Raw genomic sequence first — 27,409 nt, forward strand, 5'->3', positions numbered from 1 at the left:
AAATAATGTGCCGCTGAACAAAGGGGGGGGGGTCAAAATCAAAAGTAACAGTCAGTATCTGATGTGGCCACCAGCTGCATTAAGTACTGCAGTGCATCTGCTCCTTATGCATTGCACCAGATTTGCCAGTTCTTGCTGTGAGATGTTACCCCACTCTTCCACCAATGCACATGTAAGTTCCCAGACATTTCTGGGGGGAATGGCCCTAGCCCTCACCCTCCGATCCAACAGGTCCCAGACGTGCTCGATGGGATTGAGATCCGGGCTCTTTGCTGGTCATGGCAGAACACTGACATTCCTGTCTTGCAGAAAGTCACGCACAGAACGAGCAGTATGGCTGGTGGTCATGTCAGGATGAGCCTGTAGGAAGGGTACCACATGAGGGAGGAGGATGTCTTCTCTGTAGTGCACAGCATTGTGATTGCCTGCAATGACAACAAGCTCCGTCCGATGATGCTGTGACACACTGCCCCAGACAATGACGGAACATCCACCCCCAAATCGATCCCACTCCAGAGTATAGGCCTCAGTGTAACGTTCATTTCATCGACAATAAACGTGAATCTGACCATCACCCCTGGTGAGACAAAACCGCGACTCATCAGTGAAGATAACTTTTTGCCAGTCCTGTCTGGTCCAGCGATGGTGGGTTTGTGCCCATAGGCGACGTTGTTGCCGGTGTTGTCTGGTGAGGACCTGCCTTACAACTGTCACGAATCCCGCCGAAGATGGTGCCTCTTCCTGTTCGTCCGGCGCTCGGCGCTCGTCGTCCCCGACCTACTAGCTGCCATCGATTCCCTTTCCTTTTGTTTCTGTTAGTTTGGTCTAATTGGTTACACCTGTTTTGAGTTTAGTTTTGTTTGTAGGCTATTTAAGGGCACTAGGCCCGCTGGCTATTGTGCGGGCGTGTTCTCTGTTTTTGGTGTTGGTCTATTAGTGTGATCTCTATTTTTCCGGACAGTTTTAGTCGTGTTTATTTGGACGGGTTGTTTCATGCGCCCTTGTGTTTTAGCATGTCCTCTGTTTTAGCATGTCATTGGAATAAAAGATCCACGTACGGAACTACCTGCTCTCTGCGCTTGACTCCTCCACCCACCATTCATAAAAGTCATAACAACAACAGGCCTACAAGCCCTCAGTCCAGTCTCTCTCAGCCTATTGTGGGCAGTCTGAGCACTGATGGAGGGATTGGGCATTCCTGGTGAAACTCGGGCAGTTGTTGTTGCCATCCTGTACCTGTAATGCAGGTGTGATGTTCGGATGTACCGATCCTGTGCAGGTGTTGTTACATGTGGTCTGCCACGGCGAAGATGATCATCTGTCCGTCCTGTCTCCCTGTAGCCCTGTCTTAGGCTTCTCACAGTATGGACATTGCAATGTATTGCCCTGCCACATCTGCAGTCCTCATTCCTCCTTGCAGCATGCCCAAGGCAAGTTCACGCAGATGAGCAGGGACCCTGGGCATCTTTCTTTTGATGTTTTTCAGAGGCAGCAGAAATGCCTCTTTAGTGTTTTTCTTTATTTCTTTATATTCTACGTTGTAGAATAATAGTGTAGACATGAAATTATGAAATAGCACATATAAAATCATGTAGTAACCAAAAAAGTGTTAAACAAATCTAAATCTATTTTATTTTTGAGATTATTCAAATAGCCACCCTTTGCCTTGATGACAGGTTTGCACACTCTTGTCATTCTCTCAACCAGCTTCATGAGGTAGTCACTTGAAATGCATTTCAATTTACTGGTGTGCCTTCTTAAAAGTACATTTGTGTAATGTCTTTCCTTCTTAAATAATGCGTTTGAGTCAATCAGTTGTGTTGTGAGAAGGTAGGGGTGGTAAAAACCTAGCCCATGTTATGGGAAGAACAGCTCAAATAAGCAAAGAGAAATGACAGTCCATCATTACTATTAAGACATGAAGATCAGTCAATATGTAAAATTTCAATAACTTTGAAAGTTTCTTGAAGTGCAGTCACGAAAACCATCAAGTGCTATGATGGAACTGGCTCTCATGAGGACCGCCACAGGAATGGAAGACCCAGAGTTACCTCTGCTGCAGAGGATAAGTTCATTAGAGTTACCAAATTGCAGCCCAAATAAATGCTTCACATAGTTCAAGTATGTCAACATCAAATGTTCAGAGGAGACTGTGTGAATCAGGTCGATTTGCTGCAAAGAAACCACTACTAAAGGACACCAATAATAATAAAAGACTTGGGCCAAGAATCACAAGCAATGGACATTAGACCGTTGGAAATTCGTTTTTTGGTCTGGAGTCCAAATTGGAGATGTTTGGATCCAACCGCCGTGTCTTTGTGAGATGCGGTGTGTTTTTCCCACCATAAAGAATGGAGCAGGAGGTGTTATGGTGTGTGGGTGCTTGGCTGGTGACACTGTCTGTGATTTATTTAGACTTCAAGGCACAATTAACCAGCATGGCTACCACAGCATTCTGCAGCGATACACCATCCCATCTTGTTTGGGCTTAGTGGGACTATCATCTGTTTTTCAACAGGACAATGACCCAACACACCTCCAGGCTGATATTTTACCAATAAAGAGAGTGATGGAGTGCTGCATCAGATGACCTGGCATCCACAATCCCCCGACCTCAACCAAATTGAGCTGGTTTGGGATGAGTCCGACCGCAGAGTGAAGGAAACGCAGCCAACAAGTGCTCAGCATATGTGGGAACTCATTCCAGGTGAAGCTGGTTCAGAGAATGCCAAGAGTGTACAAAGCTGTCATCAAGGCAAATGGTGGCTATTTGAAGAATCTCAAATATAAAATATATTTTGATTTGGTTAACACTTTTTTGGTTACTACATGATTCCATGTGTGTTATTTCACATTTTTGATGTCTTCACTATTATTATACAGTGTAGGCAATAGTTAAAATAAAGAAAAACCCTTGAATGAGTAGGTGTTCTTAACTTTTGACCGGTAGTTTACATTTTTGGGACACAGTATATTTTACAATAGTTATCTTTTGTTTGTTTTTAGTTGCATCCTTCAGCTACGCCTAACCCCTCCCATCTACTGTCACAGTTTTTATTTCTAAATAGCAATGATTCTAGCTGTGTTATTTAGCTAGCCTCCTAGTTAGTTGTCACTACGTTGAGCGGAGCTGACAGTATGCTCTGAATTACCTGTAAGGAAGGATTATTTCCCAACAATCGTCTGTCACCTCATCATGGATGGAGAGATGATAGAGCATCTTCAACGAGGAGCAAACAAGGTATGTTAAGCTAGTTAGCTAGCTAGTTAAGTACACCATGCATTAACTTTATAAACTCAGGGCTTCATTACCTGCATCTACTCTATCTTTGTTCGTGGTAGGCTATAGCCAGTCCTGTTGAAGTGAAAGTACTGAATATTGAAGTTTTGAAGACAAGTTTGAAGACAAGCTGCTGCAGCTTATTTTAGCCTAAATGTTTCACTGACTATTTCATAAACTGTGGTATTTTTCATCACCGTATCCCACAAAACAAGTTAGCTAGCAAACAAGTTAATGTGAATCAATTAAGATAGACATGATATAAACATGGCGGTTTGAAGAGGAAGAGAGACCTTTGCGTGTGTGTGTGTGTGTGTGTGTATGTATGTGTGTGTGTGTGTGTGTGTGCGTGCGTGTGTGTGTGTGTGTGTTTAAAACATTTGGGTCTCCATGACAATTCACTTTCCTGTGGACCCAAATGAATAAGACTGATACAGCACTGAAACATGTTCTCTTCCCTCGGGGTAAGATAGTGAAGGTAATGGGCATGCTCATGGATCTGCTGACCAGTGCAGGATCCAAGGTGGTCGTCACCATGAAGAACTCCGCTAAGGTAAGAACGATGACCTAGTCATTTTTGTTTGTGTATTGTAGAGTTCTCTTTGTGTTTGTTTGTCAGAGAGAGAGAGTCACATTCATTAATATTAATATGAATTAGATCCTTGGCCATTTGCATCTGGGCCATCAACAACACCAGGTCACAGTCAACAGACGACACTACCGAATCACTTTATTTGCTTTTACACAATTGTGCTGTACTATTTTACTGTCCTCTGATCAGTTATACAGTAGGTTTATGTTGTGAGTATTTGTATTGTTTTTACTATGCCTCTATGAAAAACTGATTTTATCTCATCTCTCAGTAGATGAGATTGTTCCTCCTGGCCATGGTGATGTCGGCAGATCGTTCCAGTACCCGTTCCTGCAAGCTGAATATCAATTATGTATATGTGTTGTATTGTACATAGTTTCTTTCATGTTTTTCTTTCTAAGGATGTGTTGTTGACTGTTCATAATCACACTGAAATGTACATTACTTTGGCTTCAATTCAAATGTATGTGTATTTTATTGTGTAACCAAGTGGGATTAAAATTGATTTAATTGTAATTATTTGTCAACATATCTACACAAAATGCTTAAAATACTTTAAAAAATATTGATATAAATAAATAACTAAAATATAGCTGTTGCATAAGTATTCATAGTCATGAGTTACATGTTAGAAACACCTTTGAGTTTTCTTGGGTAAATTGATAAGAGCTTTACACACCTAGATTGTGCAATATTAGCACATTCTTTTCATAATTCTTCAAGCTCTGTCAAGATGCTGGGGATCATGGCTAGACAGCATTTTTCAAGTATTGCCTTAGATTTTAAAGCATATTTAATTCAAAACTGTAACTTCCTCTCCCAGTGGCTCTGTATATCAGACTGAAACAGGTTTTCCTCTAGGATTTTGCCTGTGCTTAGCTAGTTATTTTTGTATCCTGAAAAAACTCCCCAGTATTTGCCGATGTCAAGCATACCCATACTATGATGCAGTCACCACCATGCTTGAAAATAAGAAGGCAGTTACTCAGTGGTGTGTTGGATTTGCCCCAAATATAAGGCTTTGTATTTATGCCAAAAAGGGTACTCTGTTGCCGTGTACTTTTTTTGTAGTATTACTTTAGTGTCTTGTTGCATACAAGATGCATGTTTTGGAACATTTGTTTTCTCTATATTTGTATTCTTCTTTTCACTACGTCATTTAAGTCATTATTGTGGAGTCAATACAATGAGATTGAACTCTGTAACTGTAGCTGTTTTAAAAATCCCCAGCTATGTGTCGGGGTGGTTTAAAATGTAATCCACGGCATAATTATTCACTTGACCATGCTTAAAGATATTGTTATTGTTACTCATCTACCAGTCGCTGTCCTTCTTTATGAGGCTTTCAAAAAAGATCCCTGGTCATTGTAGTTGAATGTGAGCTTGAAATAATTGACCGAGGGACCTTACATATGTTGCATGTATGTGGGACAAAGGAAGGGTTAGTCATTAAAAAATCATATCAACCCCTAATATTTCACACAGAGTCTATGTAATTTATGGGATTTTTTGAGGCAAATTTTCCTCCTGAACTAATTTAGACTTGCCTCAACAAAGGGGCTAAATACTTAATGTATGCACTATATATCAAATTTGTATTCATCTTAAAGAAATGTTAGAATTGTTCTTCGATATGACATTACAGAGTAGATTTGTGTAGATTTGTTGACAAAAAATTACAATGAAATCCATTTTAATCCCACTTTGTAATACAATAAAATGTGAAGAAATCCAAGGGATATGAATACTTTTGCAAGACACTGTATCTAGTATTGTACAATATAATAATTAGTTACATTAATTAATGTAAACCATACCAGCAGTTGCTGTTTCAAAATACTTTTTTTTACTTCCTGTCGACTGAGGTCAACTTTAAAAGCTCATAACTCGGGTTCTGATAAAGATATTTCAGTGATTTAAAAATACCTGGATTTGGGACAGTTTGTACTTTTCAAGAATCTAAAAGTCAATGTTACGATGTGAAGGGGTTTCCCTAGGCCGCCACACATATGAAAGCCCATGAGGTAAGCCTTTAAAAAAAACTCATAAAAATACAGTAAAAAAAGTCCAACATTCAAAACTGATAAGTTGCCATGGTTACTCCGCGTCCGCTGGTTGTAGCTGTGCATTTCAAAGCAATTCTAAATACTTTCGGGAAATGTCAATGCACATTGTTTCCGGCACAAGGGAAGTGTTCTACAGTTCCCCCAAAGCAACAATCAGCTGGGGATATTTCACTTCAGTAACTTTGGTTTATACATTATACAGCAGAAATATTGCAGGAACGTATGATTTTCTCTGTTGTCATACTATCTCTATGCTTTGTCCAGCTATCCCCCTATACCCCCCACCCCCCTCTATCCCTCCTCTACCCCCTTTATATCCTCATTCTCCCCCCTTTACCCCCTCTACTTGAGTGGTGCAGCATTCTAAGGCACTGCATCTCAGTGCAAGAGACCCATAGGGCGGCGCACAATTGGCCCAGCGTTGTTCGTTTTTTGGCCGGAGTAGGCTGTCATTGTAAATAAGAATTTGTTCTTGACTGACTTGCCTAGTTAAATAAAGGTGTATATATATATACAGTATATACTGTATACATACATACATATATAAACTAACCCCCCCTCTTTCCCCCTCTACACTACTCTAAACCCCTTTAACCCCCTCTCCATCTATCTATTCATCTGATTTACAGTATCTCTCGCCTCTCCTTTCCCCCTCCACTCCTTCCCCACCCCTTACCCTGTCCTCTCTCGTCATCTCTCCACCCCAACACTCTTCTCTCTCTCACTCTCTCTTTCTCTCTCCCTCTCCAGTCCAAGCCCTCTACCTGCCTACCTTCCATCTTTCTCCCCTCCCTCACTCTCTCCCTCTTTTCCTTTCATGTCTTTGTGAGACTCATTAGTGAAGACTAGCTGTACCCTCCTCACAGTCGCTCATTGTCACAGTCCTTTGTGGGGAGACTCTTGACATAGTCTCTAACCCTGGCCCTCAGCCTCTTACCATCAGCCCTTCAGTTTCTTAAAGTGGCCTTTAGCCTCTCAGCTTCTTATAGCAGCCCTTTCATCAGCAAATGAAGAGAAAAGCACACACACACACATGGTCATGCACATATAATATGCACATACACACACATGACATTGCATAATACTTTTTTGATAAGGCACAAAAAGGAAATATTTGACAAAAATGTTTTTCAACACCGCTCATTTATCTAGCTATCTAATTTTTGATTCCCTGGGCTCTGTGTAATTTAATTCTCTGTAGTATTTGCATGGGGCAGCTTCCCATAACTGTCCTACACCCTGAAATAGATCTGCAGTGTGTGTGTGTGTGTGTGCGTGTGTGAGTGTCTACACTTGGCCAGTACTGGACCTATTGTTACCCAGAGTAAAGCAGTTCTCTGTCAGCTCTTAATGGAAAACACATCAGTGTATGAAGATAAGCAGCAGTCATGAAATGAACCCCTCTGTCTCTTTCTTTGTCTCTCTCTCTTCCTCTCTCTTTTCTCCTCTGTCTCACATTTCCCATTATATTTAATGAGTTGGTGCTCTGACACTTGGCAGTGATATCTGTCCTTGTCCTCTTCCAGAGGTGGTTACCCACAGTGGAGCATAATGGACGATTTACACCTGGTTAGAAAGATCTGATCTCTTTTAGTGTGGCCACTATCCATGAATCAATGAACTGGTTGTATTAGAATAATAACCTACGTGTACAGTATGCATTACAATAACAACCTGTTTCTGTGTCCTTCTGTTCTCTCTCTCTCTCTCTCTCTCTCTCTCTCCCTCTCTCTCTCTCTCTCTCTCTCTCGCTCTCTCTCTCTCTCTCTCTCTCTCTCTCTCTTTCTCTCGCTCTCTCTCTCTCTCTCTCTCTCTCTCTCTGTTATGAGGTGTGTGTATGTGTAGACTGTACTGTTAACTGTCAGAGCTGAGTGTGATCATTAGGACTGTGATGGGCCACGGTTATTATTATTTTTGATACAAAAGTTTTTGAGCTTGTAAAGCATCATAATGCATCTTTGAAAATGAGCTACTGACATACAGTAGCTTTGGTGACACCCTTGGCTAATAAACATTTGACTGCTTGGAAATGTAGGAAATGATGCTTTTCCCCCCAGCTGTAAAAATGTTAAACTGCTATTGGGTAAAATATACCCCATTAGTCCAATGTTGTCACAATACCAGAATTTTGACTTCGATTCCGTTCCCAGGTTTAGTAGCCCAATATTCAATACCATCACGTTTATTCGATACCAAATTGATACCAAAACGATACCACAGCAAAAAAAGAAGGCATATTAGCCAAAGTCACAGAATGGCACTTGATCCAGACAGATAAACTCAGCTAATGCTCTGTTCAATCATTTGGCATCTTTAATGTTCAATATTATTACATTTGAAATGTTTTATGGCAGAATTCTTCAGAGACAGCCATGTAATGCATTTATGAACCAATTATACAATCAATTTGACTTTGTTTTTACCAATCTAACTACAAACAACATAATGGTAATCATTTATTTGAATGGTAAATCTCTATTGATAAACTGGGTAAATCAAGATGTAGCCTAGGAATGTGTGGATGCATTGAGTTATTGAGCTTGTTTTGTATGATTTCATGGGGCTGTTTCCCTTCCATTTTATTGTACTGATCAACCACATTTGCATCGATGTAGCTTATTTTATAAAAGTGTGTGTCTCTTTAACCAGTAATGACTGTCATTCACAAGCCAGGAGTGGTGCAGCCTGTCAGAGTCCTCAGTTTGCTGAGGCAATATAATCTTTGGCTGAGGGAGAGACGTGAGGGAGACCAATTAAGTGGCAATCAGGTTTTAAATCAGCATATTTTGCATTATGATTTGCATATTATCACAAACAAAGTACGAAGGTGTTGAATTGATGTTAGTTTCAGCTGTAAAGGAAAGTTAGCCAACGAAGCTGGAAGGTTCAGGTATCTTCTTGCATCGTAAAGTTATTCTAGCCTGTATGTTGTCATGGACATTATTTTGAGAACGGTAATGAACCGTTTCAACATTTCTAAATGTCGTATCGCATTATTCAAGAGTGTTGACTTCTGTGCAGCATGACTGGGGAGTTTAAGATGATGTAGCCCAGACTCCCAGTGAAGGCTGAGTGGAGCAGGCAGGGTGCAGCCCAGACTCCCAGTGAAGGCTGAGTGGAGCAGGCAGGGTGCAGCCCAGACTCCCAGTGAAGGCTGAGTGGAGCAGGCAGGGTGCAGCCCAGACTCCCAGTGAAGGCTGAGTGGAACAGGCAGGGTGCAGCCCAGACTCCCAGTGCAGGCTGAGTGGAGCAGGCAGGGTGCAGCCCAGACTCCCAGTGAAGGCTGAGTGGAGCAGGCAGGGTGCAGCCCAGACTCCCAGTGAAGGCTGAGTGGAACAGGCAGGGTGCAGCCCAGACTCCCAGTGCAGGCTGAGTGGAGCAGGCAGGGTGCAGCCCAGACTCCCAGTGCAGGCTGAGTGGAGCAGGGAAGGTGCAGCCCGGACTCCCAGTGCAGGCTGAGTGGAGCAGGCAGGGTGCAGCCCAGACTCCCAGTGCAGGCTGAGTGGAGCAGGCAGGGTGCAGCCCAGACTCCCAGTGCAGGCTGAGTGTAGCAGGCAGGGTGCAAACCAGATTCCCAGTGCAGGCTGAGTGGAGCAGGCAAGGTGCAGCCCAGACTCCCAGTGCAGGCTGAGTGGAGCAGGCAGGGTGCACTCCATGGGGAGCCCAGACTCCCAGTGCAGGCTGAGTGGAGCAGGCAGGGTGCAGCCCAGACTCCCAGTGCAGGCTGAGAGGAGCAGGCAGGGTGCGCTCCATGGGGAGCCCAGACTCCCAGTGCAGGCTGAGTGGAGCAGGCAGGGTGCAGCCCAGACTCCCAGTGCAGGCAAAGTGGAGCAGGCAGGGTGCAGCCCAGACTCCCAGTGCAGGCTAAGTGGAGCAGGCAGGGTGCAGCCCAGACTCCCAGTGCAGGCTGAGTGGAGCAGGCAGGGTGCAGCCCAGACTCCCAGTGCAGGCTAAGTGGAGCAGGCAGGGTGCGCTCCATGGGGAGCCCAGACTCCCAGTGCAGGCTGAGTGGAGCAGGCAGGGTGCGCTCCATGGGGGACATCAGCTGCGCAAACAGGCAGACTTGATCCGTGAGACACAAGTACCAAGAGTAAGCAAAATTCTGGAACCAAACCATTTTTCATGTTCTAGTATCAAAAAGTACCCGTATTTGGTTTCCCGTGCAACACTAGTTCGGATACAGTCCCACATTTTTGTGCATGTCAGCAGATATGTTTTCAAGATATTGGACTTTCAAGAAGCAAAGTTTCACCAGCCACCTCATCATATTATTATTTTGAGTTCACGATTATTTCCCCTAATTGACTGTTACATGATTATACGATAATTCTGCCAGCCCTTCTGATCCTCTGGGGCGGCAGGTAGCCTAGTGGTTAGAGCATTGGGACCATAACTGAAATGCTGCTCAATCGAATCCCCCAGCTGACAAGCTAAAAATCTGTCATTCTGCTGCTGAACAAGGCAGTTAACCCACTGTTCCTCGGCTGTCATTGTAAATAAGAATTTGTTCTTAACTTGCCTAGTTAAAAACATAACAACAAAATATAACCCATATGAGTGGGTAGAAACAGTCAACTTCAAAAGGGTTTACTCATAATGAGTTAAACTCACATTTCCATCACGAGGGAGACAGACTGGTTTGGAGTGTGTGTGCATGTTATCATGAGGTTAATTGAGTTGAGCGTACACCAGTCGATAGAGCTCACTCAGTGTTTCTGCCATTAAATCTTCATGTCCATGCTGAGGCATTTGAAAGCCTCTTAGAAGTGAACGTGAGGTAAAACTGAATAAAATATGAACGTTGATTTTCTTGAGCTTTTTTTGCGGCCCTTATTGGATCAGTATGTCTGTATGTATGTCTGTATGTATGTCTGTATGAATGTCTGTATGTATGTCTGTATGAATGTCTGACATGTTTGTGTGTGTGAGTATAAGCGTGTATGTGTAAAGATCAGGCTGGTGGCACTGTGACGGCGAGGGTAATGGTTTGCCCCATCGCCTTAGGTAAGACACTCGGCAGGGTGTGTGTGTGTGTGTGTGTGTCTGGAGGGGTGAGTCTGTCCCAGCAGGGCTGTGTGGAGTGGGGTACATTGTTCACGTCTCAACAGCCAAGTCATCAGCCCCTTTAATCCAGCCCGCCAGGGGAGTGTGTGTGTGTGTGTGTGTGTGTGTGTGTGTGTGTGTGTGTGTGTGTGTGTGTGTGTGTGTGTGTGTGTGTGTGTGTGTGTGTGTGTGTGTGTGTGTGTGTGTGTGTGTGTGTGTCAGAGGCAGAGCGACCTTCATGACGGAACCATGACCATAAACTTTGTTATTATTAGACTCTGAGGGGAGAGAGAGTGTGAGGGAGAGAGAATGTGAGGGAGAGAAATGTGAGGGAGAAAGATTGTGAGGAGAGAATATGAGAGAGAGAGAGACTGTGAAGGAGAGAGCATGTGAAGAGAAAGAATTGAGACTGATATTGGTATATCACATTCTCATTCTGCCAGACATATTGTTTTGGAATTGATTTCTGCTTTCTCAAAAGTACTGACTCTGTTCTCTCTTCCTTCTCCTCTCCCCATTTCTGCCTCTCTCCTTCCCTCTCTCTACATCTCTCCCTCCCTTCTCTATATCTCTCTCACTCTCGCTCTACCTCTCTCCCTTCCTGCCTCCCTATCTCTTTTTCTGCAGGACGAATGACATAGGATGAACACTACTGGCGGGGTGTGTCTGTGTGTGCTGTCGTCCCTCCTCGGTGTGGCCTGGGCCGTGGCTGCTCTAGTCCCTCTAGATCTAGCTCCTCTTTCTACCCTGGCCGCTGCCTATGGGGCTGCCAGTGGAGGCTCTCCCAGGGAGGCAGAGGGGGGCAGCCTCCCCTCCCAGTGTTCCAGCCTGGTAGCAGGGGTACTGTATGGATCTTTCTCTCTGAGAGAGCTGTTCCCGTCCCGGGTGCCGGGCTGTTCCTGGTCGTTGGAGAACCCCGATCCCACCAAGTATTCCCTCTATCTCCGATTCACCCGTCACCCCTCCATCTGTCAATCACACTCCCCCATGCTCCTCCCACTCGACCATCATCTAGCCAATCAGAGCTGCCCGCTGGATCTACAGACATCAACTCAGGACGTGATAGACCTTTGCGGCAGCCAATTAGAATCGGAAGGACCATATTCATTTTTACAGTTCGACAAGAACTTTGTTGAGCTATGCCTGTCGAGACTACCGTCACCTGATGAACCGCCGGTAACCAAGGAAACGCTAGAACTCCGGCTAGTCGAGGTTTTGCTAATCAACAATGAGAACTCCAGCCAGTTCACCTGTGGAGTACTCTGCCGATGGTTTGAGGAGTGCCTGCGCAATGGTCGTCATGGAGACGGTGACGCTGCTGACGGTGACGGTTGCAGAGTTACTCAGACGGGGTGTGTGTGTCCTAACAACAATGTGGTCATGGCTCAGCCTGTACCCCTTCTCCCGTCAACGCCCCATAACAACGGATCGCTGTTACCTGACGATTGCTGCGTCACAGAGCTGCACCATAACAATGCCATTGCCATAGCCCCCAGGGACGTCAGACAAGGTAAGGTGGTGCCTCACTTCACTTTGGTTTTGCTAACACACTAGCTGTCAATCAAGCATATTGCTGTTATTGGTTGTCTGGTCTAGTTAAAAGCTGTAAAAAAGTGCTAATGCATTTTTTATTTGACTTCAGAGTGTCAGACATATTGGGTTGTTGAGTCTAATGTGGTGTTTTTGTCTGCTATATTTCTTCCAAAACATATTATAATATAATGGATATATCTTCAGAAGAAATTCTCCAGAGCTGAAGTTTGACTCCAAAGGGTCATGGACTTCTGAATTCTGCTTGATAAAGGTTCTATTTCTCTTATTGGCTTTCAAAAATGCCAAACATCAAGAAGCCCTAACGTTACTTACAACATACTTAAAATATGTATCAGAAGTTCATTCTTTTTTAGGTATATTTTAATACCTCCTCCTCAGAGTGGTAGAGAGGTGGGGCTGCTGGTGAGGATGTGTACATTGACTCACTGATCAATCTGTGTGTGTGTGTGTGTGTGTGTGTGTGTGTGTGTGTGTGTGTGTGTGTGTGTGTGTGTGTGTGTGTGTGTGTGCATGTTTCTTTGCTTGTTTATCCATATGTCTAATTGTTGACTAGCTTCTCAGTTGTTGCTCTGTGTCTATGAAACTGTTCTTAGAAAGTAAGAGTTGACCATCAGCTGTGTGGTCACTGTTGACCGTCTGCTGTGTGGTCACTATTAACCATCTGCTGTGTGGTCACTGTTGACCGTCTGCTGTGTGGTCACTATTGACCATCTGCTGTGTGGTCACTGTTGACCGTCTGCTGTGTGGTCACTGTTGACCGTCAGCTGTGTGGTCACTGTTGACCGTCTGCTGTGTGGTCACTGTTGACCGTCTGCTGTGTGATCAATGTTGACCGTCTGCTGTGTGGTCACTGTTGACCGTCTGCTGTGTGGTCACTGTTGCCCGTCAGCTGTGTGGTCACTGTTGACCGTCTGCTGTGTGGTCACTGTTGACCATCTGCTGTATGGTCACTATTGACCATCTGCTGTGTGGTCACTGTTGACCGTCTGCTGTGTGGTCACTGTTGACCGTCTGCTGTGTGGTCACTGTTGACCGTCTGCTGTGTGATCAATGTTGACCGTCTGCTGTGTGGTCACTGTTGACCGTCTGCTGTGTGGTCACTGTTGACCGTCTGCTGTGTGGTCACTGTTGACCGTCTGCTGTGTGGTCACTGTTGACCGTCTGCTGTGTGGTCACTGTTGACCGTCTGATGTGTGGTCACTGTTGACCGTCTGCTGTGTGGTCACTGTTGACCGTCTGCTGTGTGGTCACTGTTAACCGTCTGCTGTGTGGTCACTGTTGACCGTCAGCTGTGTGGTCACTGTTGACCGTCTGCTGTGTGATCAATGTTGACCGTCTGCTGTGTGGTCACTGTTGACCGTCTGCTGTGTGGTCACTGTTGACCGTCTGCTGTGTGGTCACTGTTGACCGTCTGCTGTGTGGTCACTGTTGACCGTCTGCTGTGTGGTCACTGTTGACCGTCTGCTGTGTGGTCACTGTTAACCGTCTGCTGTGTGGTCACTGTTGACCGTCAGCTGTGTGGTCACTGTTGACCGTCTGCTGTGTGGTCAATGTTGACCGTCTGCTGTGTGGTCACTGTTAACCGTCTGCTGTGTGGTCACTGTTGACCGTCTGCTAAAATGGAATTGCAGTATTAGGATGTTTTCACTGGAATAAACGACAAGAACAGGTTTACATCAACAGACAAACAAAGACTAATATACATAATTAGTGAAACATTGCTGTGTTAGGTAACATTTGAAACACCGTCACATACAACTTTTAATGCGCTGAAAAAACTGGACATCTGCCTACCTGGAGGTGATCCGTCACATATTACCATCTTGCATGATGTCTTTATAGAGGCAGTTCTGTTTTCTGTACTGCTAGGCTGATTGTGGGCCAGCTTGACTGCTTTCTCCTAACGAGAATCCAATACTCTAATCAGATTTTACAAATACTCCTGGTCAGAGAACAGATGACCTGCCCTGCCTTCGCTGCCCTCGGCCACACGCACGCACACACACATGCACACTCACACGTACACACACACACACACATGCACACACATATACACACACACACACGCACACACACACACAAACACACACATGCACACACACACCTACATAAACCCACACAGCTCTGCCCTAAGCCTCGGGGGTGATGTTACCTTGCTGATGGGAAGGTTATCAGGCAACACAGTGGATCAATGGGACAGATACAGTAGAGTTCATTATCTAATCAGAACACATAGAGAAAGAGAGAGGGGGAGAGAGAAATTGAGAGACATTTGACAAACAAAGTCTTCTCATGCCTTGTCGAATTCAAAAAAGCTTTCAACTCAATTTGACATGAGGGTCTGCTTTACAAATTGATGGAAAGTATTGTTGGGGGTAAAACATATGACATTATAAAATCCATGTACACAAACAACAAGTGTGGGGTTAAAATTGGCAAAAATCACACATTTCTTCACACAGGGTCAGGGGTGAGACAGGGATGCAGCTTCAGCCTCACCCTCTTCAACATATATATCAACGAATTGGCGAGGGCACTAGAACAGTCTGCAGCACCAGACCTCACCTTACTAGAATCTGAAGTCAATTGTCTACTTTTTGCAGATGATCTGGTGCTTCTGTCCCCAAGAAGGAGGGCCTACAGCAGCACCTAGAAATTCTGCACAGATTCTGTCAGACCTGGGCCCTGACAGTAAATCTCAGTAACACAAAACTAATGGTGTTACAAAAAAGGTCCATTGGCCAGGACCACAAATACAAATTCCATCCAGACACCGTTGTCCGACAGCACACAAAAAACGATACATACAGTTTTATATCTTTATGTTTGAAGCCTGAAATGTGGCAAAAGGTCGCAAAGTTCAAGGGGGCCGAATACTTTCGCAAGGCACTGTACCTCAGCCTAAACATCAGCACCACAGGTAACTTCCACAAAGCTGTGAACGTTCTGAGTCAATGCAAGAAGGACATACCAATTAGGATCTGACTAAAAATACTTGAATCAGTTATGGAACTCATTGCTTTTAAAGGTCTGGGGTCCACTTACCAACCAAGAATTCACAAAATGGGACAAACACCAAATTGAGACTCCTCCGTGTACAACGTTAAACGCCAAATAATGCATGCAGAGCAGAATTATCAAAATCCAGAAAAAAAGATGCAAAATTCTACATCCACCTAAAAGGAAGCGATTCTCAAACCTTCCATAACAACTGGAGAAGAGTCCCCTAAGCAAGCTGGTCCAAACAGAACCCACAGAGCCCCAGGAGAGCAATCGAATTAGACCCAACCAAATCATTAGAAAACTAAAGATAATTACTTGACATATTGGAAAGAATTTACAAAAAAAACGTATTAAACCAGAATGCTATTTGGGCCAAAACAGAGAGTACACAGTGGCAGAATACCTGACCACTGTGACTGACCCAAACTTAAGGAAATCTTTAACTATGTACAGACTCAGTGAGCATTGCAGACCTGGCTCTCAAGAGAATACAGGCTATGTTCAAACTGCCCAAAAGGGAGGTGGAAAGTGAGCTGCACTTCCTAACCTCCTGCCAAATGTATGGCCATATTAGAGACACATATTTCCCTCAGATTACACTGACCCACAAATAATTTGACAATCTCCCATATCTAGTGGGTGCCATCACAGCAGCAACATTTGTGACCTGTTGCCACAAGAAAAGAGCAACCAGTGAATTTTCAAACACCATTGTAAATACAACATATATTTATTTGTCTTTATTTCCCCTTTTGTACTTTAACTATTTGCACATCGTTACGGCACTGTATATAAGCAATTTCACTTTATTTTTTTTAAATCTATTTCGCTTGTTTCCCATGCCAATAAAGCTCTTCAATTGAAATTTAATTGAGAAAGAGAGAGAGAGGGAGAGGGAGAGACAGAGAGAGAAGGGGAGGGAGAGACAGACAGAGAGAGAGAGAGGGAGAGGGAGAGACAGAGAGAGAGGGGGAGGGAGAGACAGACAGAGAGAGAGAGAGCGAGAGAGAGATTACAGATTACACAGATCCACAAAGAATTCTAAAACAAATCCAAATTTGATAAACTCCCATATCTACTGGGTGAAATTACACAGTGTGCCATCACAGCAGCAAGATTTGTGACCTGTTGCCACGAAAAAAGGGCAACCAGTGAAGAACAAACACCATTGTAAATACAACCCATATTTATGCTTATTTATTTTATCTTGTGTCCTTTAACCATTTGTACATTGTTAAAACACTGTATATATATTATATGACATTTCTAATGTCTTTATTGTTTTGAAACTTCTGTATGTGTAATGTTTACTGTTCATTTTTATTGTTTATTTAACTTTATATATTCACTATATATATTATCTACCTCACTTGCTTTGGCAATGTTAACACATGTTTCCCATGCCAATAAAGCCCTTGAATTGAATTGAATTGAATTGAGAGAGAGAGAGAGAGAGAGGGGAGAGAGAGAGAGAGAGAGAGAGAGAGAGGGAGAGAGAGAGAGAGAGGGGGGGGGGAAGAGAGAGAGGGGGAGAGAGAGAGAGAGAGAGCGAGGAGGGCGGGGAGAGAGAGAGGGGGAGAGAGAGAGAGATAAAGAGGGGGGAGGGGGAACGTGAGGAAGAGAGAGAGAGAGGGAGAGAGAGAGAGCGAAGGAGAGAGGGGGGGAGAGTCAGATAGAGAGAGAGAAGGGGGGAGGGGGAAGGGGAGGAAGAGAGAGAGAGAGGGGGGGAGTGGGAGGAAGAGAGAGAGAGAGAGAGAGAGAGAGTGGGGGAGAGAGAGAGAGGAGGGAGGGAGGAGGGAGGGAGGGGGAAGGGGAGGAAGAGAGAGAGAGAGAGAGAGAGAGAGAGAGAGAGAGAGAGAGAGAAAGAGAGAGTCTGCGCTCATTCTGCACACCCCTCCACCTGTTACTGTGGAACATTACAGAAGGCGTTTCCATGGAGACAAAAACAGATTTCAGATTTAGATAGGGCTAATGTCACACATAGGTTTTTTACAAACTTTGACAACTTTTTTTGTGTTTGTTCGTTTGTTTGTATGTTAGGCGTCTAAATGTTTGCGTATTTGTGTTTGCTTGTCTCAGAATGTGTATATGTATTTGTCTCCGTCTACCAAGATACATTTCACTGTAAGTGGACAGTCCTTGAGAGTTGTCTGCATCAGACTCCATCAAGATATGTCAGTACAGAACACCAATACATAAAGTATTGTGAACTATAAGACTGGATAGATAGAGTACAGAGAACATTTTATTATCAGCTTCACTTTCAGCTTCTCTTTCAGCTTCACTTTCAGCTTCACTTTCAGCTTCTCTTTCAGCTTCCCTTTCAGCTTCACTTTCAGCTTCTCTTTTAGCTTATAACAATTCAAGCTCAAATAGAGAGTCAATGCATTGGATTGTTGAGCCCCTTCTCACTAGCTTGCATTCACTGTGTTGTCTTGCGTATATCTTTTCCCTCAGCTTTGAGCTTATGTTGTGTTTGAATATATAGAGGTAGAGGAAACACTGTCTGTTGATTTTATCTCGATCTACAAAGCATTTGGTCATTTATTTCATACTGTTTTATCATGTATTTTGCCTTAAAGGTCACTTTGAGGTGTAACTAGTATTTTCAAGACAGACATAAAGAAACACAAGTCGCACATACTTTTTGACAAAATATGTTGGATATTTTCACAAGATGATATGTTAGGATGAAGACACAGTACTGTGTTAAGTTCTTCCTTCAGTGGATATGGTATAGAACATAGCTATCCAGATAACGATTGCATTGGATAATGCGTGTGCATGTGTGTGTATGTATTTATGTGTGTGTGTGTGTGTATGTCTCTGTGTGCGTGTGTGTATATCTCTTTTTGTTTGTCACTGTGTGTATGTCTCTGTGTGTGTTTGTCTCTGTGTGTGTATGTCTCTGTGTGTGTATGTCTCTGTGTGTGTTTGTCTCTGTGTGTGTGTATGTCTCTGTGTGTGTTTGTCTCTGTGTGTGTTTGTCTCTGTGTGTGTATGTCTCTGTGTGTGTATGCCTCTGTGTGTGTTTGTCTCTGTGTGTGTGTATGTCTCTGTGTGTGTGCGTATGTCTCTGTGTGTGTATGTCTCTGTGTGTGTAAGTCTCTGTGTGTGTGTATGTCTCTGTGTGTGTAAGTCTCTGTGTGTGTGTATGTCCCTGTGTGTGTATGTCTCTGTGTGTGTATATGTCTCTGTGTGTGAGTGTGTGTGTGTGTGTGTGTGTGTGTCTCTCTCTTTCTCTGTGTGTGTGTGTATGTCTCTGTGTGCGTGTTTGTGTGTATGTCTCTCTCTTTCTCTCTCTGTGTGTGTGTGCGTGTGTGTGTGTGTGTGTATGTCTCTCTCTTTCTCTGTGTGTGTGTGTGTGTGTGTGTGTTTTTGTGTTTGGCAGCTGCCTAACTACCAGTAGCAGAGTGTGCTCTTTTCACCTTTCTTTAGGAAAACACTTTAACCTTTAACAAGCTGCCAATCTCACACCCCATCACACACACACACTGTTCACAGACCTCAGTGCATGGTCCGTTAGGGGAGGAAATATGGTCGATGAATAACACAAATAAACAGATCGGCACACTATCGACCTGAACACAGATCTCATTGTTTGCTCATGCAAGGCCTCTTGAGAGGTGGAGGGTTTTAATCTGACACACACAAACATTCACACAAACACAGAGACAACTGTGCACTCACACAGGAATACACAGATACACACACACACACACACACACACACATCCCACGTATAGTACCTAGAGCCAGAGCTGAATTACTGAATATGTACATGAGTGTCTCCTCTACTTCATTCAGGCCTACTTTCTGATGTCAAGCTGTGTAGGCACACACACACACACACATATGCACACACACACACAGGGTCATGTAAGTAGGAGGAGGCTGATTAAATGGGCTTTCAGCATATACATGACTGAGTGCCAAGTGTTTGTGAAAATCAGATCAGAGTATTCCCCTGTCATTCATTCAACTAAAAGAAGACTGTGACAACATGAGAACACACACACAATGTTTTTCTCCTTCTCTCAGATGCACACGTCTAACTAAAAACATTGGATACTTCAGCTGGAGTTTGATTGCTAATTTTTATGTAAAAGTGTACTAGAAGATAATTGCAGTTTTTCCCAACAAGATCTTCAGATTCAGACTTTTGTCCACATTCTCCAAACATCAAATGTAGAAGTTTCAAGTTTTGTTAGTTGTATGTACGTGATACATTGTCCAACAAAATGCTTACTTGTAGGTTCCTTCTCTACAATGTAACAACAATAGGAAATAATAACAAATAATACATTGCTCCAAAAGTCAGATTTTGAAGTTGTTTTTGAAACCCTGGGTTGCCACGGTCGATTGGTTGAGCCACCTGCTGCTGTAGCTGTCATGGTTAAATGTAAGCATTCATTCTAAATTCAGTATTGGGATATTTTGAACAATTGTCCAGCAGTGGGATTGAGGACGTGATCCCCGGAGCCGGAGCGTGATCCCCGGAGCCGGAGTGTGATCCCCGGAGCCGGACTGTGATCCCCGGAGCCGGAGCGTAATCCCCTGAGCCGGAGCGTGATCCCCGGAGCCGGAGCGTGATCCCCGGAGCTCACGGCTTACACTCATCCGCCACAATGCCCTATCAAAACCCAAGTCTATTTAATAGTAGTAGCGCTCACCGATGCCCCTAGTTACGGGTTTTGAAGGCATCTCACAACGTCCTCAGGACATGGATTGATGTCCAATTTGGAAGTGAATCTTGAGCAACCTGGCGTTTTTTTCCCCAACACACAGGCACATGGTGTAAGTGAACTGAGTTGTCTCTTAGCTAAACCTCCACTCCCTGTTTCACCTGACTCCATTACTGTCACTCTGTTTCACACACCCACACACACGCGCACATACACACACAAATTTTTCCCTAACCCCTAACCCTGAACATAATCGGAACCCTAAGTCTTAAACAAACCCCAACCTTAACCCGGAACCCTAACCTTAACTTCTAACCCTAACCCAACCCCTAAACCTAACTCCTAACCATAACCCTAAACATATCCTCTAAACCTAACTCCTAACCATAACCCTAAACATACCCTCTAAACCTAACTCCTAACCATAACCCTAAACATACCCTCTAAACCTAACCACCCTACACCTAACTCCTTACCCCCCCCACACACACACACACACACAGAGCTCTCTACAGGAATGATTAGAGCAATCAAAGTTGTATTTATGTGATCAAGGAGTCATATTTACTTGCTATAACCTGTGTGTGTATGCGTGCGTGAATGCATGCATCTGTGTGTACATCAGTCTGTGTCGTCAGTGTGCTGTGTCACTATCTAGGCAGTGAATATGTCAGCATGATGGATGGCGGATCCCTCTCAGTACTCATTCTCTTGGTGATGAAGAGCCAGGGGGTTAGGAGGCAGAGCTGTGATCTGGATCCAGAGCTGGAGCACCCTCCCCTGGGTCACCTTGTCTGCAGCCTCCCCTGTCAGAGACGGAGCACCCTCCCCTCGGTCACCTAGTCTCCAGACTCCCCTGTCCCTCCATGGCCCCCAAAAACATCTTATTCTTTGTTAGTTTAAATAACAATCATATGTTATATTTGATTGAGGTTTGTATTTTGTGTATAACAGTAAATATTTGTAAATGTGTAGTAATGACTCTATATACAGTACCAGTCAAAAGATTGGACATACCTACTCATTCAATGGTTTTCTTTATTTTTACTATTTTCTACATTGTAGAATTATAGTGAATACATCAAAACCATGAAAAATGCACATATGGAGTTATGTGGTAACCAAAACAGTGTTAAACATATCAAAATGTTATTATTCATAGTAGCCACCTTGATGTCAGCTTTGCACACTCTTGGCATTCTCTCAACCAGCTTCACCTGGAATGCTTTTCCAACAGTCTTGAAGGAGTTCCTACAAATGCTGAGCGCTTGTTGGCTGCTTTTCCTTCACTCTGAGGTCCAACTCAACCCTAACCATCTCATTTGGGTTGAGGTCGGGTGATTGTGGAGGCCAGGTCATCTGATGCAGCGCTCCATCCCTCTCCTTGGTCAAATGGCCCTTACACAGCCTGTAGGTGTGTTTTGGGTCATTGTGCTGTTGAAAAACAAATTATAGTTGCACTAAGCGCAAACCAGATGGGATGGCGTATCGCTGCAGAAGGCTGTTGTAGCCATGCTGGTTAAGTGTGCCTTGAATTTTTAATAAATCACTGACAGTGGCATCAGCAAAGTACCCCAACACCATCACACCTCCTCCTCCATGCTTCACGGTGGGAACCACACATGTGGAGATCATCCGTTCACCGACACTGTGTCTCACAATGACACGGCGGTTGGAACCAAAAATGGCATATATTGTACTCCACTGGTCTAATGTCCATTGCTTGTGTTTCCTGGCCCAAGCAAGTCTCTTCTTCTTTTTGGTGTCCTTTGGAAGTGGTTTCTTTGTAGGAGTTCGACCATGAAGGCCTGATTCACGCAGTCTCCTCTGAACAGTTGATGTTGAAATGTGTCTGTTACTTGAATTCTGTGAACCGTTTATTTGTACAGCAATTTCAGAGGATTGACTGACCTTCATGTCATTGTTCTTTGCTTATCTGAGCTGTTATTGCCATAATATGGACTTTGGTTTTTTTAGTATGGTTTTTTTACCAAATGGGGCTATCTTCTGTATACCACCCATACCTTCTCACAGCACAACTGATTGACTCAAACGCATTAAGAAGGAAAGAAATTCCACAAATTAACTTTTAACAAGGCGCACCTGTTAATTGAAATGCATTCCAGGTGACTACCTCATGAAGCTGATTGAGAGAATGCCAAGAGTATACAAAGCTGTCATCAAGGCAAAGGGTGGCTACTTTGAAGAATCTCAAATATAAAATATATTTTTATTTTTATTTGTTTAACAATTTTTTGGTTACGACATGAATCCATGTGTTATTTCATAGTTTTAATGTCTTCACTATTATTCCACAATGTAGAAAATAGTAAAAAATAAAGAAAACTTGAATGAGTAGGTGTACACCATTCGTTCCTATGTGAAGATTCTATACAAAATTGAAGCCAAATTATGTGGGTTAAACTTTTCTGCAGTGGGCTAAATCAGAGTCACACGGAGTGTTTCTTGGTAGTCTTAAATAAATCAAATTTTAAGCTAAAGTATATACCTCACACACATGGTTTTGGGCTTTAAAAAAACACCTGTACCATGTCAGATATTGAGTTGAAATGTATTCAATTTTGAGTTTGCATCCCAATATTACACTTGAAATACTTCACAGAAGACTGAAATATGACAAAACCATTTGACATAGATATTTTTTTAAACTAATGTTTATTCATTAAGAAATGAAAAACCTTCCACCCATGAGGCCACTAGGTCATTTGACTGCAGGAAAGGGCTACGGTGACTTCTCATGGAGAAATAACCAGCCAGGTCACCAATGATACAAGTCAGTATTAGACGTCCATCCATGTTTGAGGATGTCGGGAGATGACGTGGAAACTGGCCACTAGGTGAAACAAATAGCACTGTTACCTCCAAATACGTTTTGGTTTGCATGGGCAATGTAGATGGGGATGGTGGAAGGGCGGAAGAATCTGGCACTTGTGCAAAAGGTTGAATGTTCTAACCCAGCGAAAGAAAGATGTTTTTGAGATTTTTGTTTTAAGCCTATCCCAAACCTTAACCCTTACCTTAATCATATCAAAATCAGATTTTATTGGCCACAAACACATATTTTTAGCAGATGTTATTGCAGTTGTAGTGAAATGATTTTGTTCCTACCTCCAGAAGTGCAGTAGTATCTAACAATTCACAACAATACACACAAATCTAAAGTAAACAAATGGAATTAAGAAACATATAATATTAGGAGATCCAATGTCGGAGTGGCATTGACTAAAATACAGTAGAATAGAATACAATATTTATATATGAAATGAGTAAAAGCATTATGTAAACATGACTAAAGTGACCAGTGATTCCATGTCTATGTATAAAGGGCAGCAGCCTCTAAGGTGCAGGGTTAAGTAACCTGGTGGTAGCCGGCTAGTGATGGCTATTTACCAGTCTGATGGCCTTGAGATAGAAGCTGTTTTTCAGTCTCTAGGTCCCAGCTTTGATGCACCTGTACTGACCACACCTTCTGGAGGGTAGGGGGGGGAACAGGTTGTGGTTCAGATGGTTGATGTCCTTGATTATATTTTTTCCCTTCCAGGGACGTTGGGTGCTGTATGTGTCCAGGAGGGCAGGCAGTGTTCCCCCGGTGATGTGTTGGGCAGATTTCACCACCCTCTGGAGAGCCCTGCGGTTGCGGGCAGTGCGGTTGCCGTACCAGGCGGTGAGACAGCCCAACTGGATGTTTGTGAGGGTTTTAGGGGCCAAGCCAAATTTCTTCAGCCTCCTGAGGTTGAAGAGGCGCTGTTGCGCCTTCTTCATCACACTGTCTGTATGGGTGGACCATTTCAGATTGTCAGTGATGTGTACGCCGAGCAATTTGAAGCTTTTCACCTTCTCCACTGCGGTCCCGTTGATGTGGAGAGGGGCGTGCTCCCTCTGCTATTTCCTGAAGTCCACGATCAGTTCCTATGATTTGTTGACATTGAGGAAGAGGTTAATTTCATGGAACCACTCTGCCAGGGCCCTCACCTCCTCACTTCAGGCTGTCTTATCATTGTTGGTAATCAGGCCAACTGTTGTGTCATCTGCAAACTTGATGATTGAGTTGGAGGCCTGCGTTGCCACGCAGTCATGGTTGAACAGGGAGTACATGAGGGGGTTGAGCATGCACCTTTGTGGGGCCCCTGTGTTGAGGATCAGCGAAGTGGTGTTGATTCATACCTTCACCTCCTGGGAGCGGCCCATCAGGAAGTCCATTACCCAGTTGCACAGGGCGGGGTTCAGGCCCAGGGCCTCAAGCTTAATGGAGGTACTCTGATGTTGAAGGCTGACCTATAATCAATTAACAGAATTCTTACATAGGTATTCCTCTTGTCCAGATGGGATAGGGCAGTGTGCAGTACAATGGCGATTGCATCGTCTGTGGATCTATTGGGGAAGTATGCAAATTGAAGTGGTTTTAGGGTATCAGGTAAGGTAGAGGTGATTTGATCCTTGACTAGCCTCTCAAAACACTTCATGATGACAGAAGTGAGTGCTACAGGGCGATAGTCATTGAGTTCAGTTACCTTCTCTTTCTTGGGTACAGGAACAATGGTGGACATCTTGAGGCAAGTGGGGACAGCAGACTGGGATAGGGAGATATTGAATATGTCCATAAACAGACATGAGACATACCATTGAAGTCAGAAGTTTACATGCACTTAGGTTGGAGTCATTAAAACTCGTTGTTCAACCACTCCACAAAATTATTGTTAACAAACTATAGTTTTGGCAAGTCGGTAAGGACATCTACTTTGTGTATGACACAAATCATTTTTCCAACAATTGTTTACAGACAGATTAATTCACTTTATTTCACTGTACCACAATTCCAGTGGGTCAGAAGTTTACATACACTAAGTTGACTGTGCCTTTAAACAGCTTGGAAAATTCCAGAAAATTATGTCATGGCTTCAAAATCTTCTCATAGGCTAATTTACATCATTTGAGTCAATTGGAGGTGTACCTGTGGATGTATTTTAAGGCCTACCTTTAAACTCAGTGCATATTTGCTTGACATCATTAGAAAATCAAAAGAAATCAGCCAAGACCTCAGAAAAAAAATTGTAGACCTCCACAAGTCTGGTTCATCCTTGGGAGCAATTGCCTGAAGGTACCACGCTCATCTGTACAAACAATAGTATGCAAGTATAAACACCATAGGACCACACAGCCGACATACCGCTCAGGAAGGAGATGTGTTCTGTCTCCTAGAGATGAACGTACTTTGGTGCAAAAAGTGCCAATCAATCCCAAAACAACAGCAAAGGACCTTGTGAAGATGCTGGAGGAAACAGGGACAAAAGTATCTGTATTCACAGTAAAATAAGTCCTATTTCGACATAAACTGAAAGGCCGCTCAGCAAGGAAGAAGCCACTGCTCCAAAACCGCCATAAAAAAGCCAGACTACGGTTTGCAACTGCACATGGGGACAAAGATCGTACTTTTTGGAGAAATGTCCTCTGGTCTGATGAAACAAAAATAGAACTGTTTGGCCATAACATCGTTTCACATTGTTATGTTTGGAGGAAAAAGTGGGAGGCTTGCAAGCCGAAGAACACCATCCCAGCCGTGAAGCACAGGGGTGGCAGCATCATGTTTTGGTGTTGCTTTGCTGCAGGAGGGACTGGTTCACTTCACAAAATAGATGACATCATGGGGAAGGGGAATTATGTGCATATATTGAAGCAACATCTCAAGACATCAGTCAGGAAGTTAAAGCTTGGTCGCAAATGGGTCTTCCAAATGGACAATGACCCCAAATATACTTCCAAAGTTGTGGCAAAATGGCTTCAGGACAACAAAGTCAAGGTTTTGGAGTGGCCATCTCAGAGCGCTGACCTCAATCCCATAGAAAATTTGTGGGCAGAACTGAAATAGCGTGTGCAAGCAATGCTGGTACACATACACACAGACAGACGCAGACACACACACACATACAGACACAAACAAATGTAAAACAAAATTCTGATTATGTATTTTTCTCTGTGCAGCTATTCTACTGATTTTGCTGTGCTGTATGTAGACATAATGCTTATTTGAAAACAAGACTGTCTGGAATGTAGGGTCTCTCTGTCTGCATCAACACTAACTAATGAGTGTAGGCCTTGTTGGAAGTCTCTCTGTCTGCACCAACACTAACTGATGAGTGTAGGCCTTGTAGGAAGTCTCTCTGTCTGCACCAACATTAACTGATGAATGTAGGCCTTGTGGGAAGTATCTCTGTCTGCACAAACACTAACTGATGAGTGTAGGCCTTGTAGGAAGTCTCTCTGTCTGCACCAACATTAACTGATGAATGTAGGCCTTGTGGGAAGTATCTCTGTCTGCACAAACACTAACTGATGAGTGTAGGCCTTGTAGGAAGTATCTCTGTCTGCACAAACACGAACTGATGAGTGTAGGCCTTGTAGGAAGTCTCTCTGTCTGCACCAACATTAACTGATGAGTGTAGGCCTTGTAGGAAGTCTCTCTGTCTGCACCAACATTAACTGATGAATGTAGGCCTTGTAGGAAGTATCTCTGTCTGCACAAACACTAACTGATGAGTGTAGGCCTTGTAGGAAGTCTCTCTGTCTGGGATGCAGTTAGGTCTTCTTTGTGGCGTTCCTGCTGCCCCCTCCAGTCATTCTGCCATACCGGAGAACTGCTCGAGAACATGACATTCAGTCATTAAAGAAAGAGAGAGAGATGAGGGAGGGAGAGAGGACAGAGAGAGAGAGGGAGAGAGAGAGGTGAGGGAGGGAGAGGGGGAGAGAGAGAGGGAGAGAGAGAGAGAAAGAGAGATGAGGGAGAAAGAGAGAGAGAGAGAGAGAGAGAGAGAGAGATGAGGGAGGGAGAGAGGACAGAGAGAGAGAGGGAGAGAGAGAGAGGTGAGGGAGGGAGAGGGGGAGGGAGAGAGAGAGAGAAAGAGAGATGAGGGAGAAAGAGAGAGAGAGAGAGAGAGAGAGAGAGAGAGAGAGAGAGAGAGAGAGAGAGAGAAGCAGAACCAGAACCAGACGGAGCAATGGAGTCGAGCTCCAGGGAAGGTACAGCCCCAGCACAAGCATTCACTTATACACTAAGGTTATGAGGAAGAGACAGCCTGATAGTCCCAGGGTGAGACTGACAGCTCTTACACGCACGCAAACACTTACACACATACACACACGTCTCCTGTCTGCATGGAATATTCCTGGAA

General features: G+C 43.9%; 1 protein-coding gene across 1 annotated transcript in view; it reads left to right on the forward strand.

The window, feature by feature from the left end:
* LOC110496862 (adhesion G protein-coupled receptor B2) overlaps positions 1-27,409 on the forward strand; it is a 472,722-nt gene that overhangs the window by 128,161 nt on the left and 317,152 nt on the right. Inside the window, exon 2 of the mRNA XM_036953306.1 lies at positions 11,609-12,491. Coding sequence (XP_036809201.1) covers positions 11,624-12,491 — 868 coding nt within the window. The 5' untranslated portion in view covers positions 11,609-11,623. The remainder of the gene's footprint in view (positions 1-11,608; positions 12,492-27,409) is intronic.

Source organism: Oncorhynchus mykiss, chromosome 18 (assembly GCF_013265735.2).
Source record: "Oncorhynchus mykiss isolate Arlee chromosome 18, USDA_OmykA_1.1, whole genome shotgun sequence".
Lineage (NCBI taxonomy): Eukaryota > Metazoa > Chordata > Actinopteri > Salmoniformes > Salmonidae > Oncorhynchus > Oncorhynchus mykiss.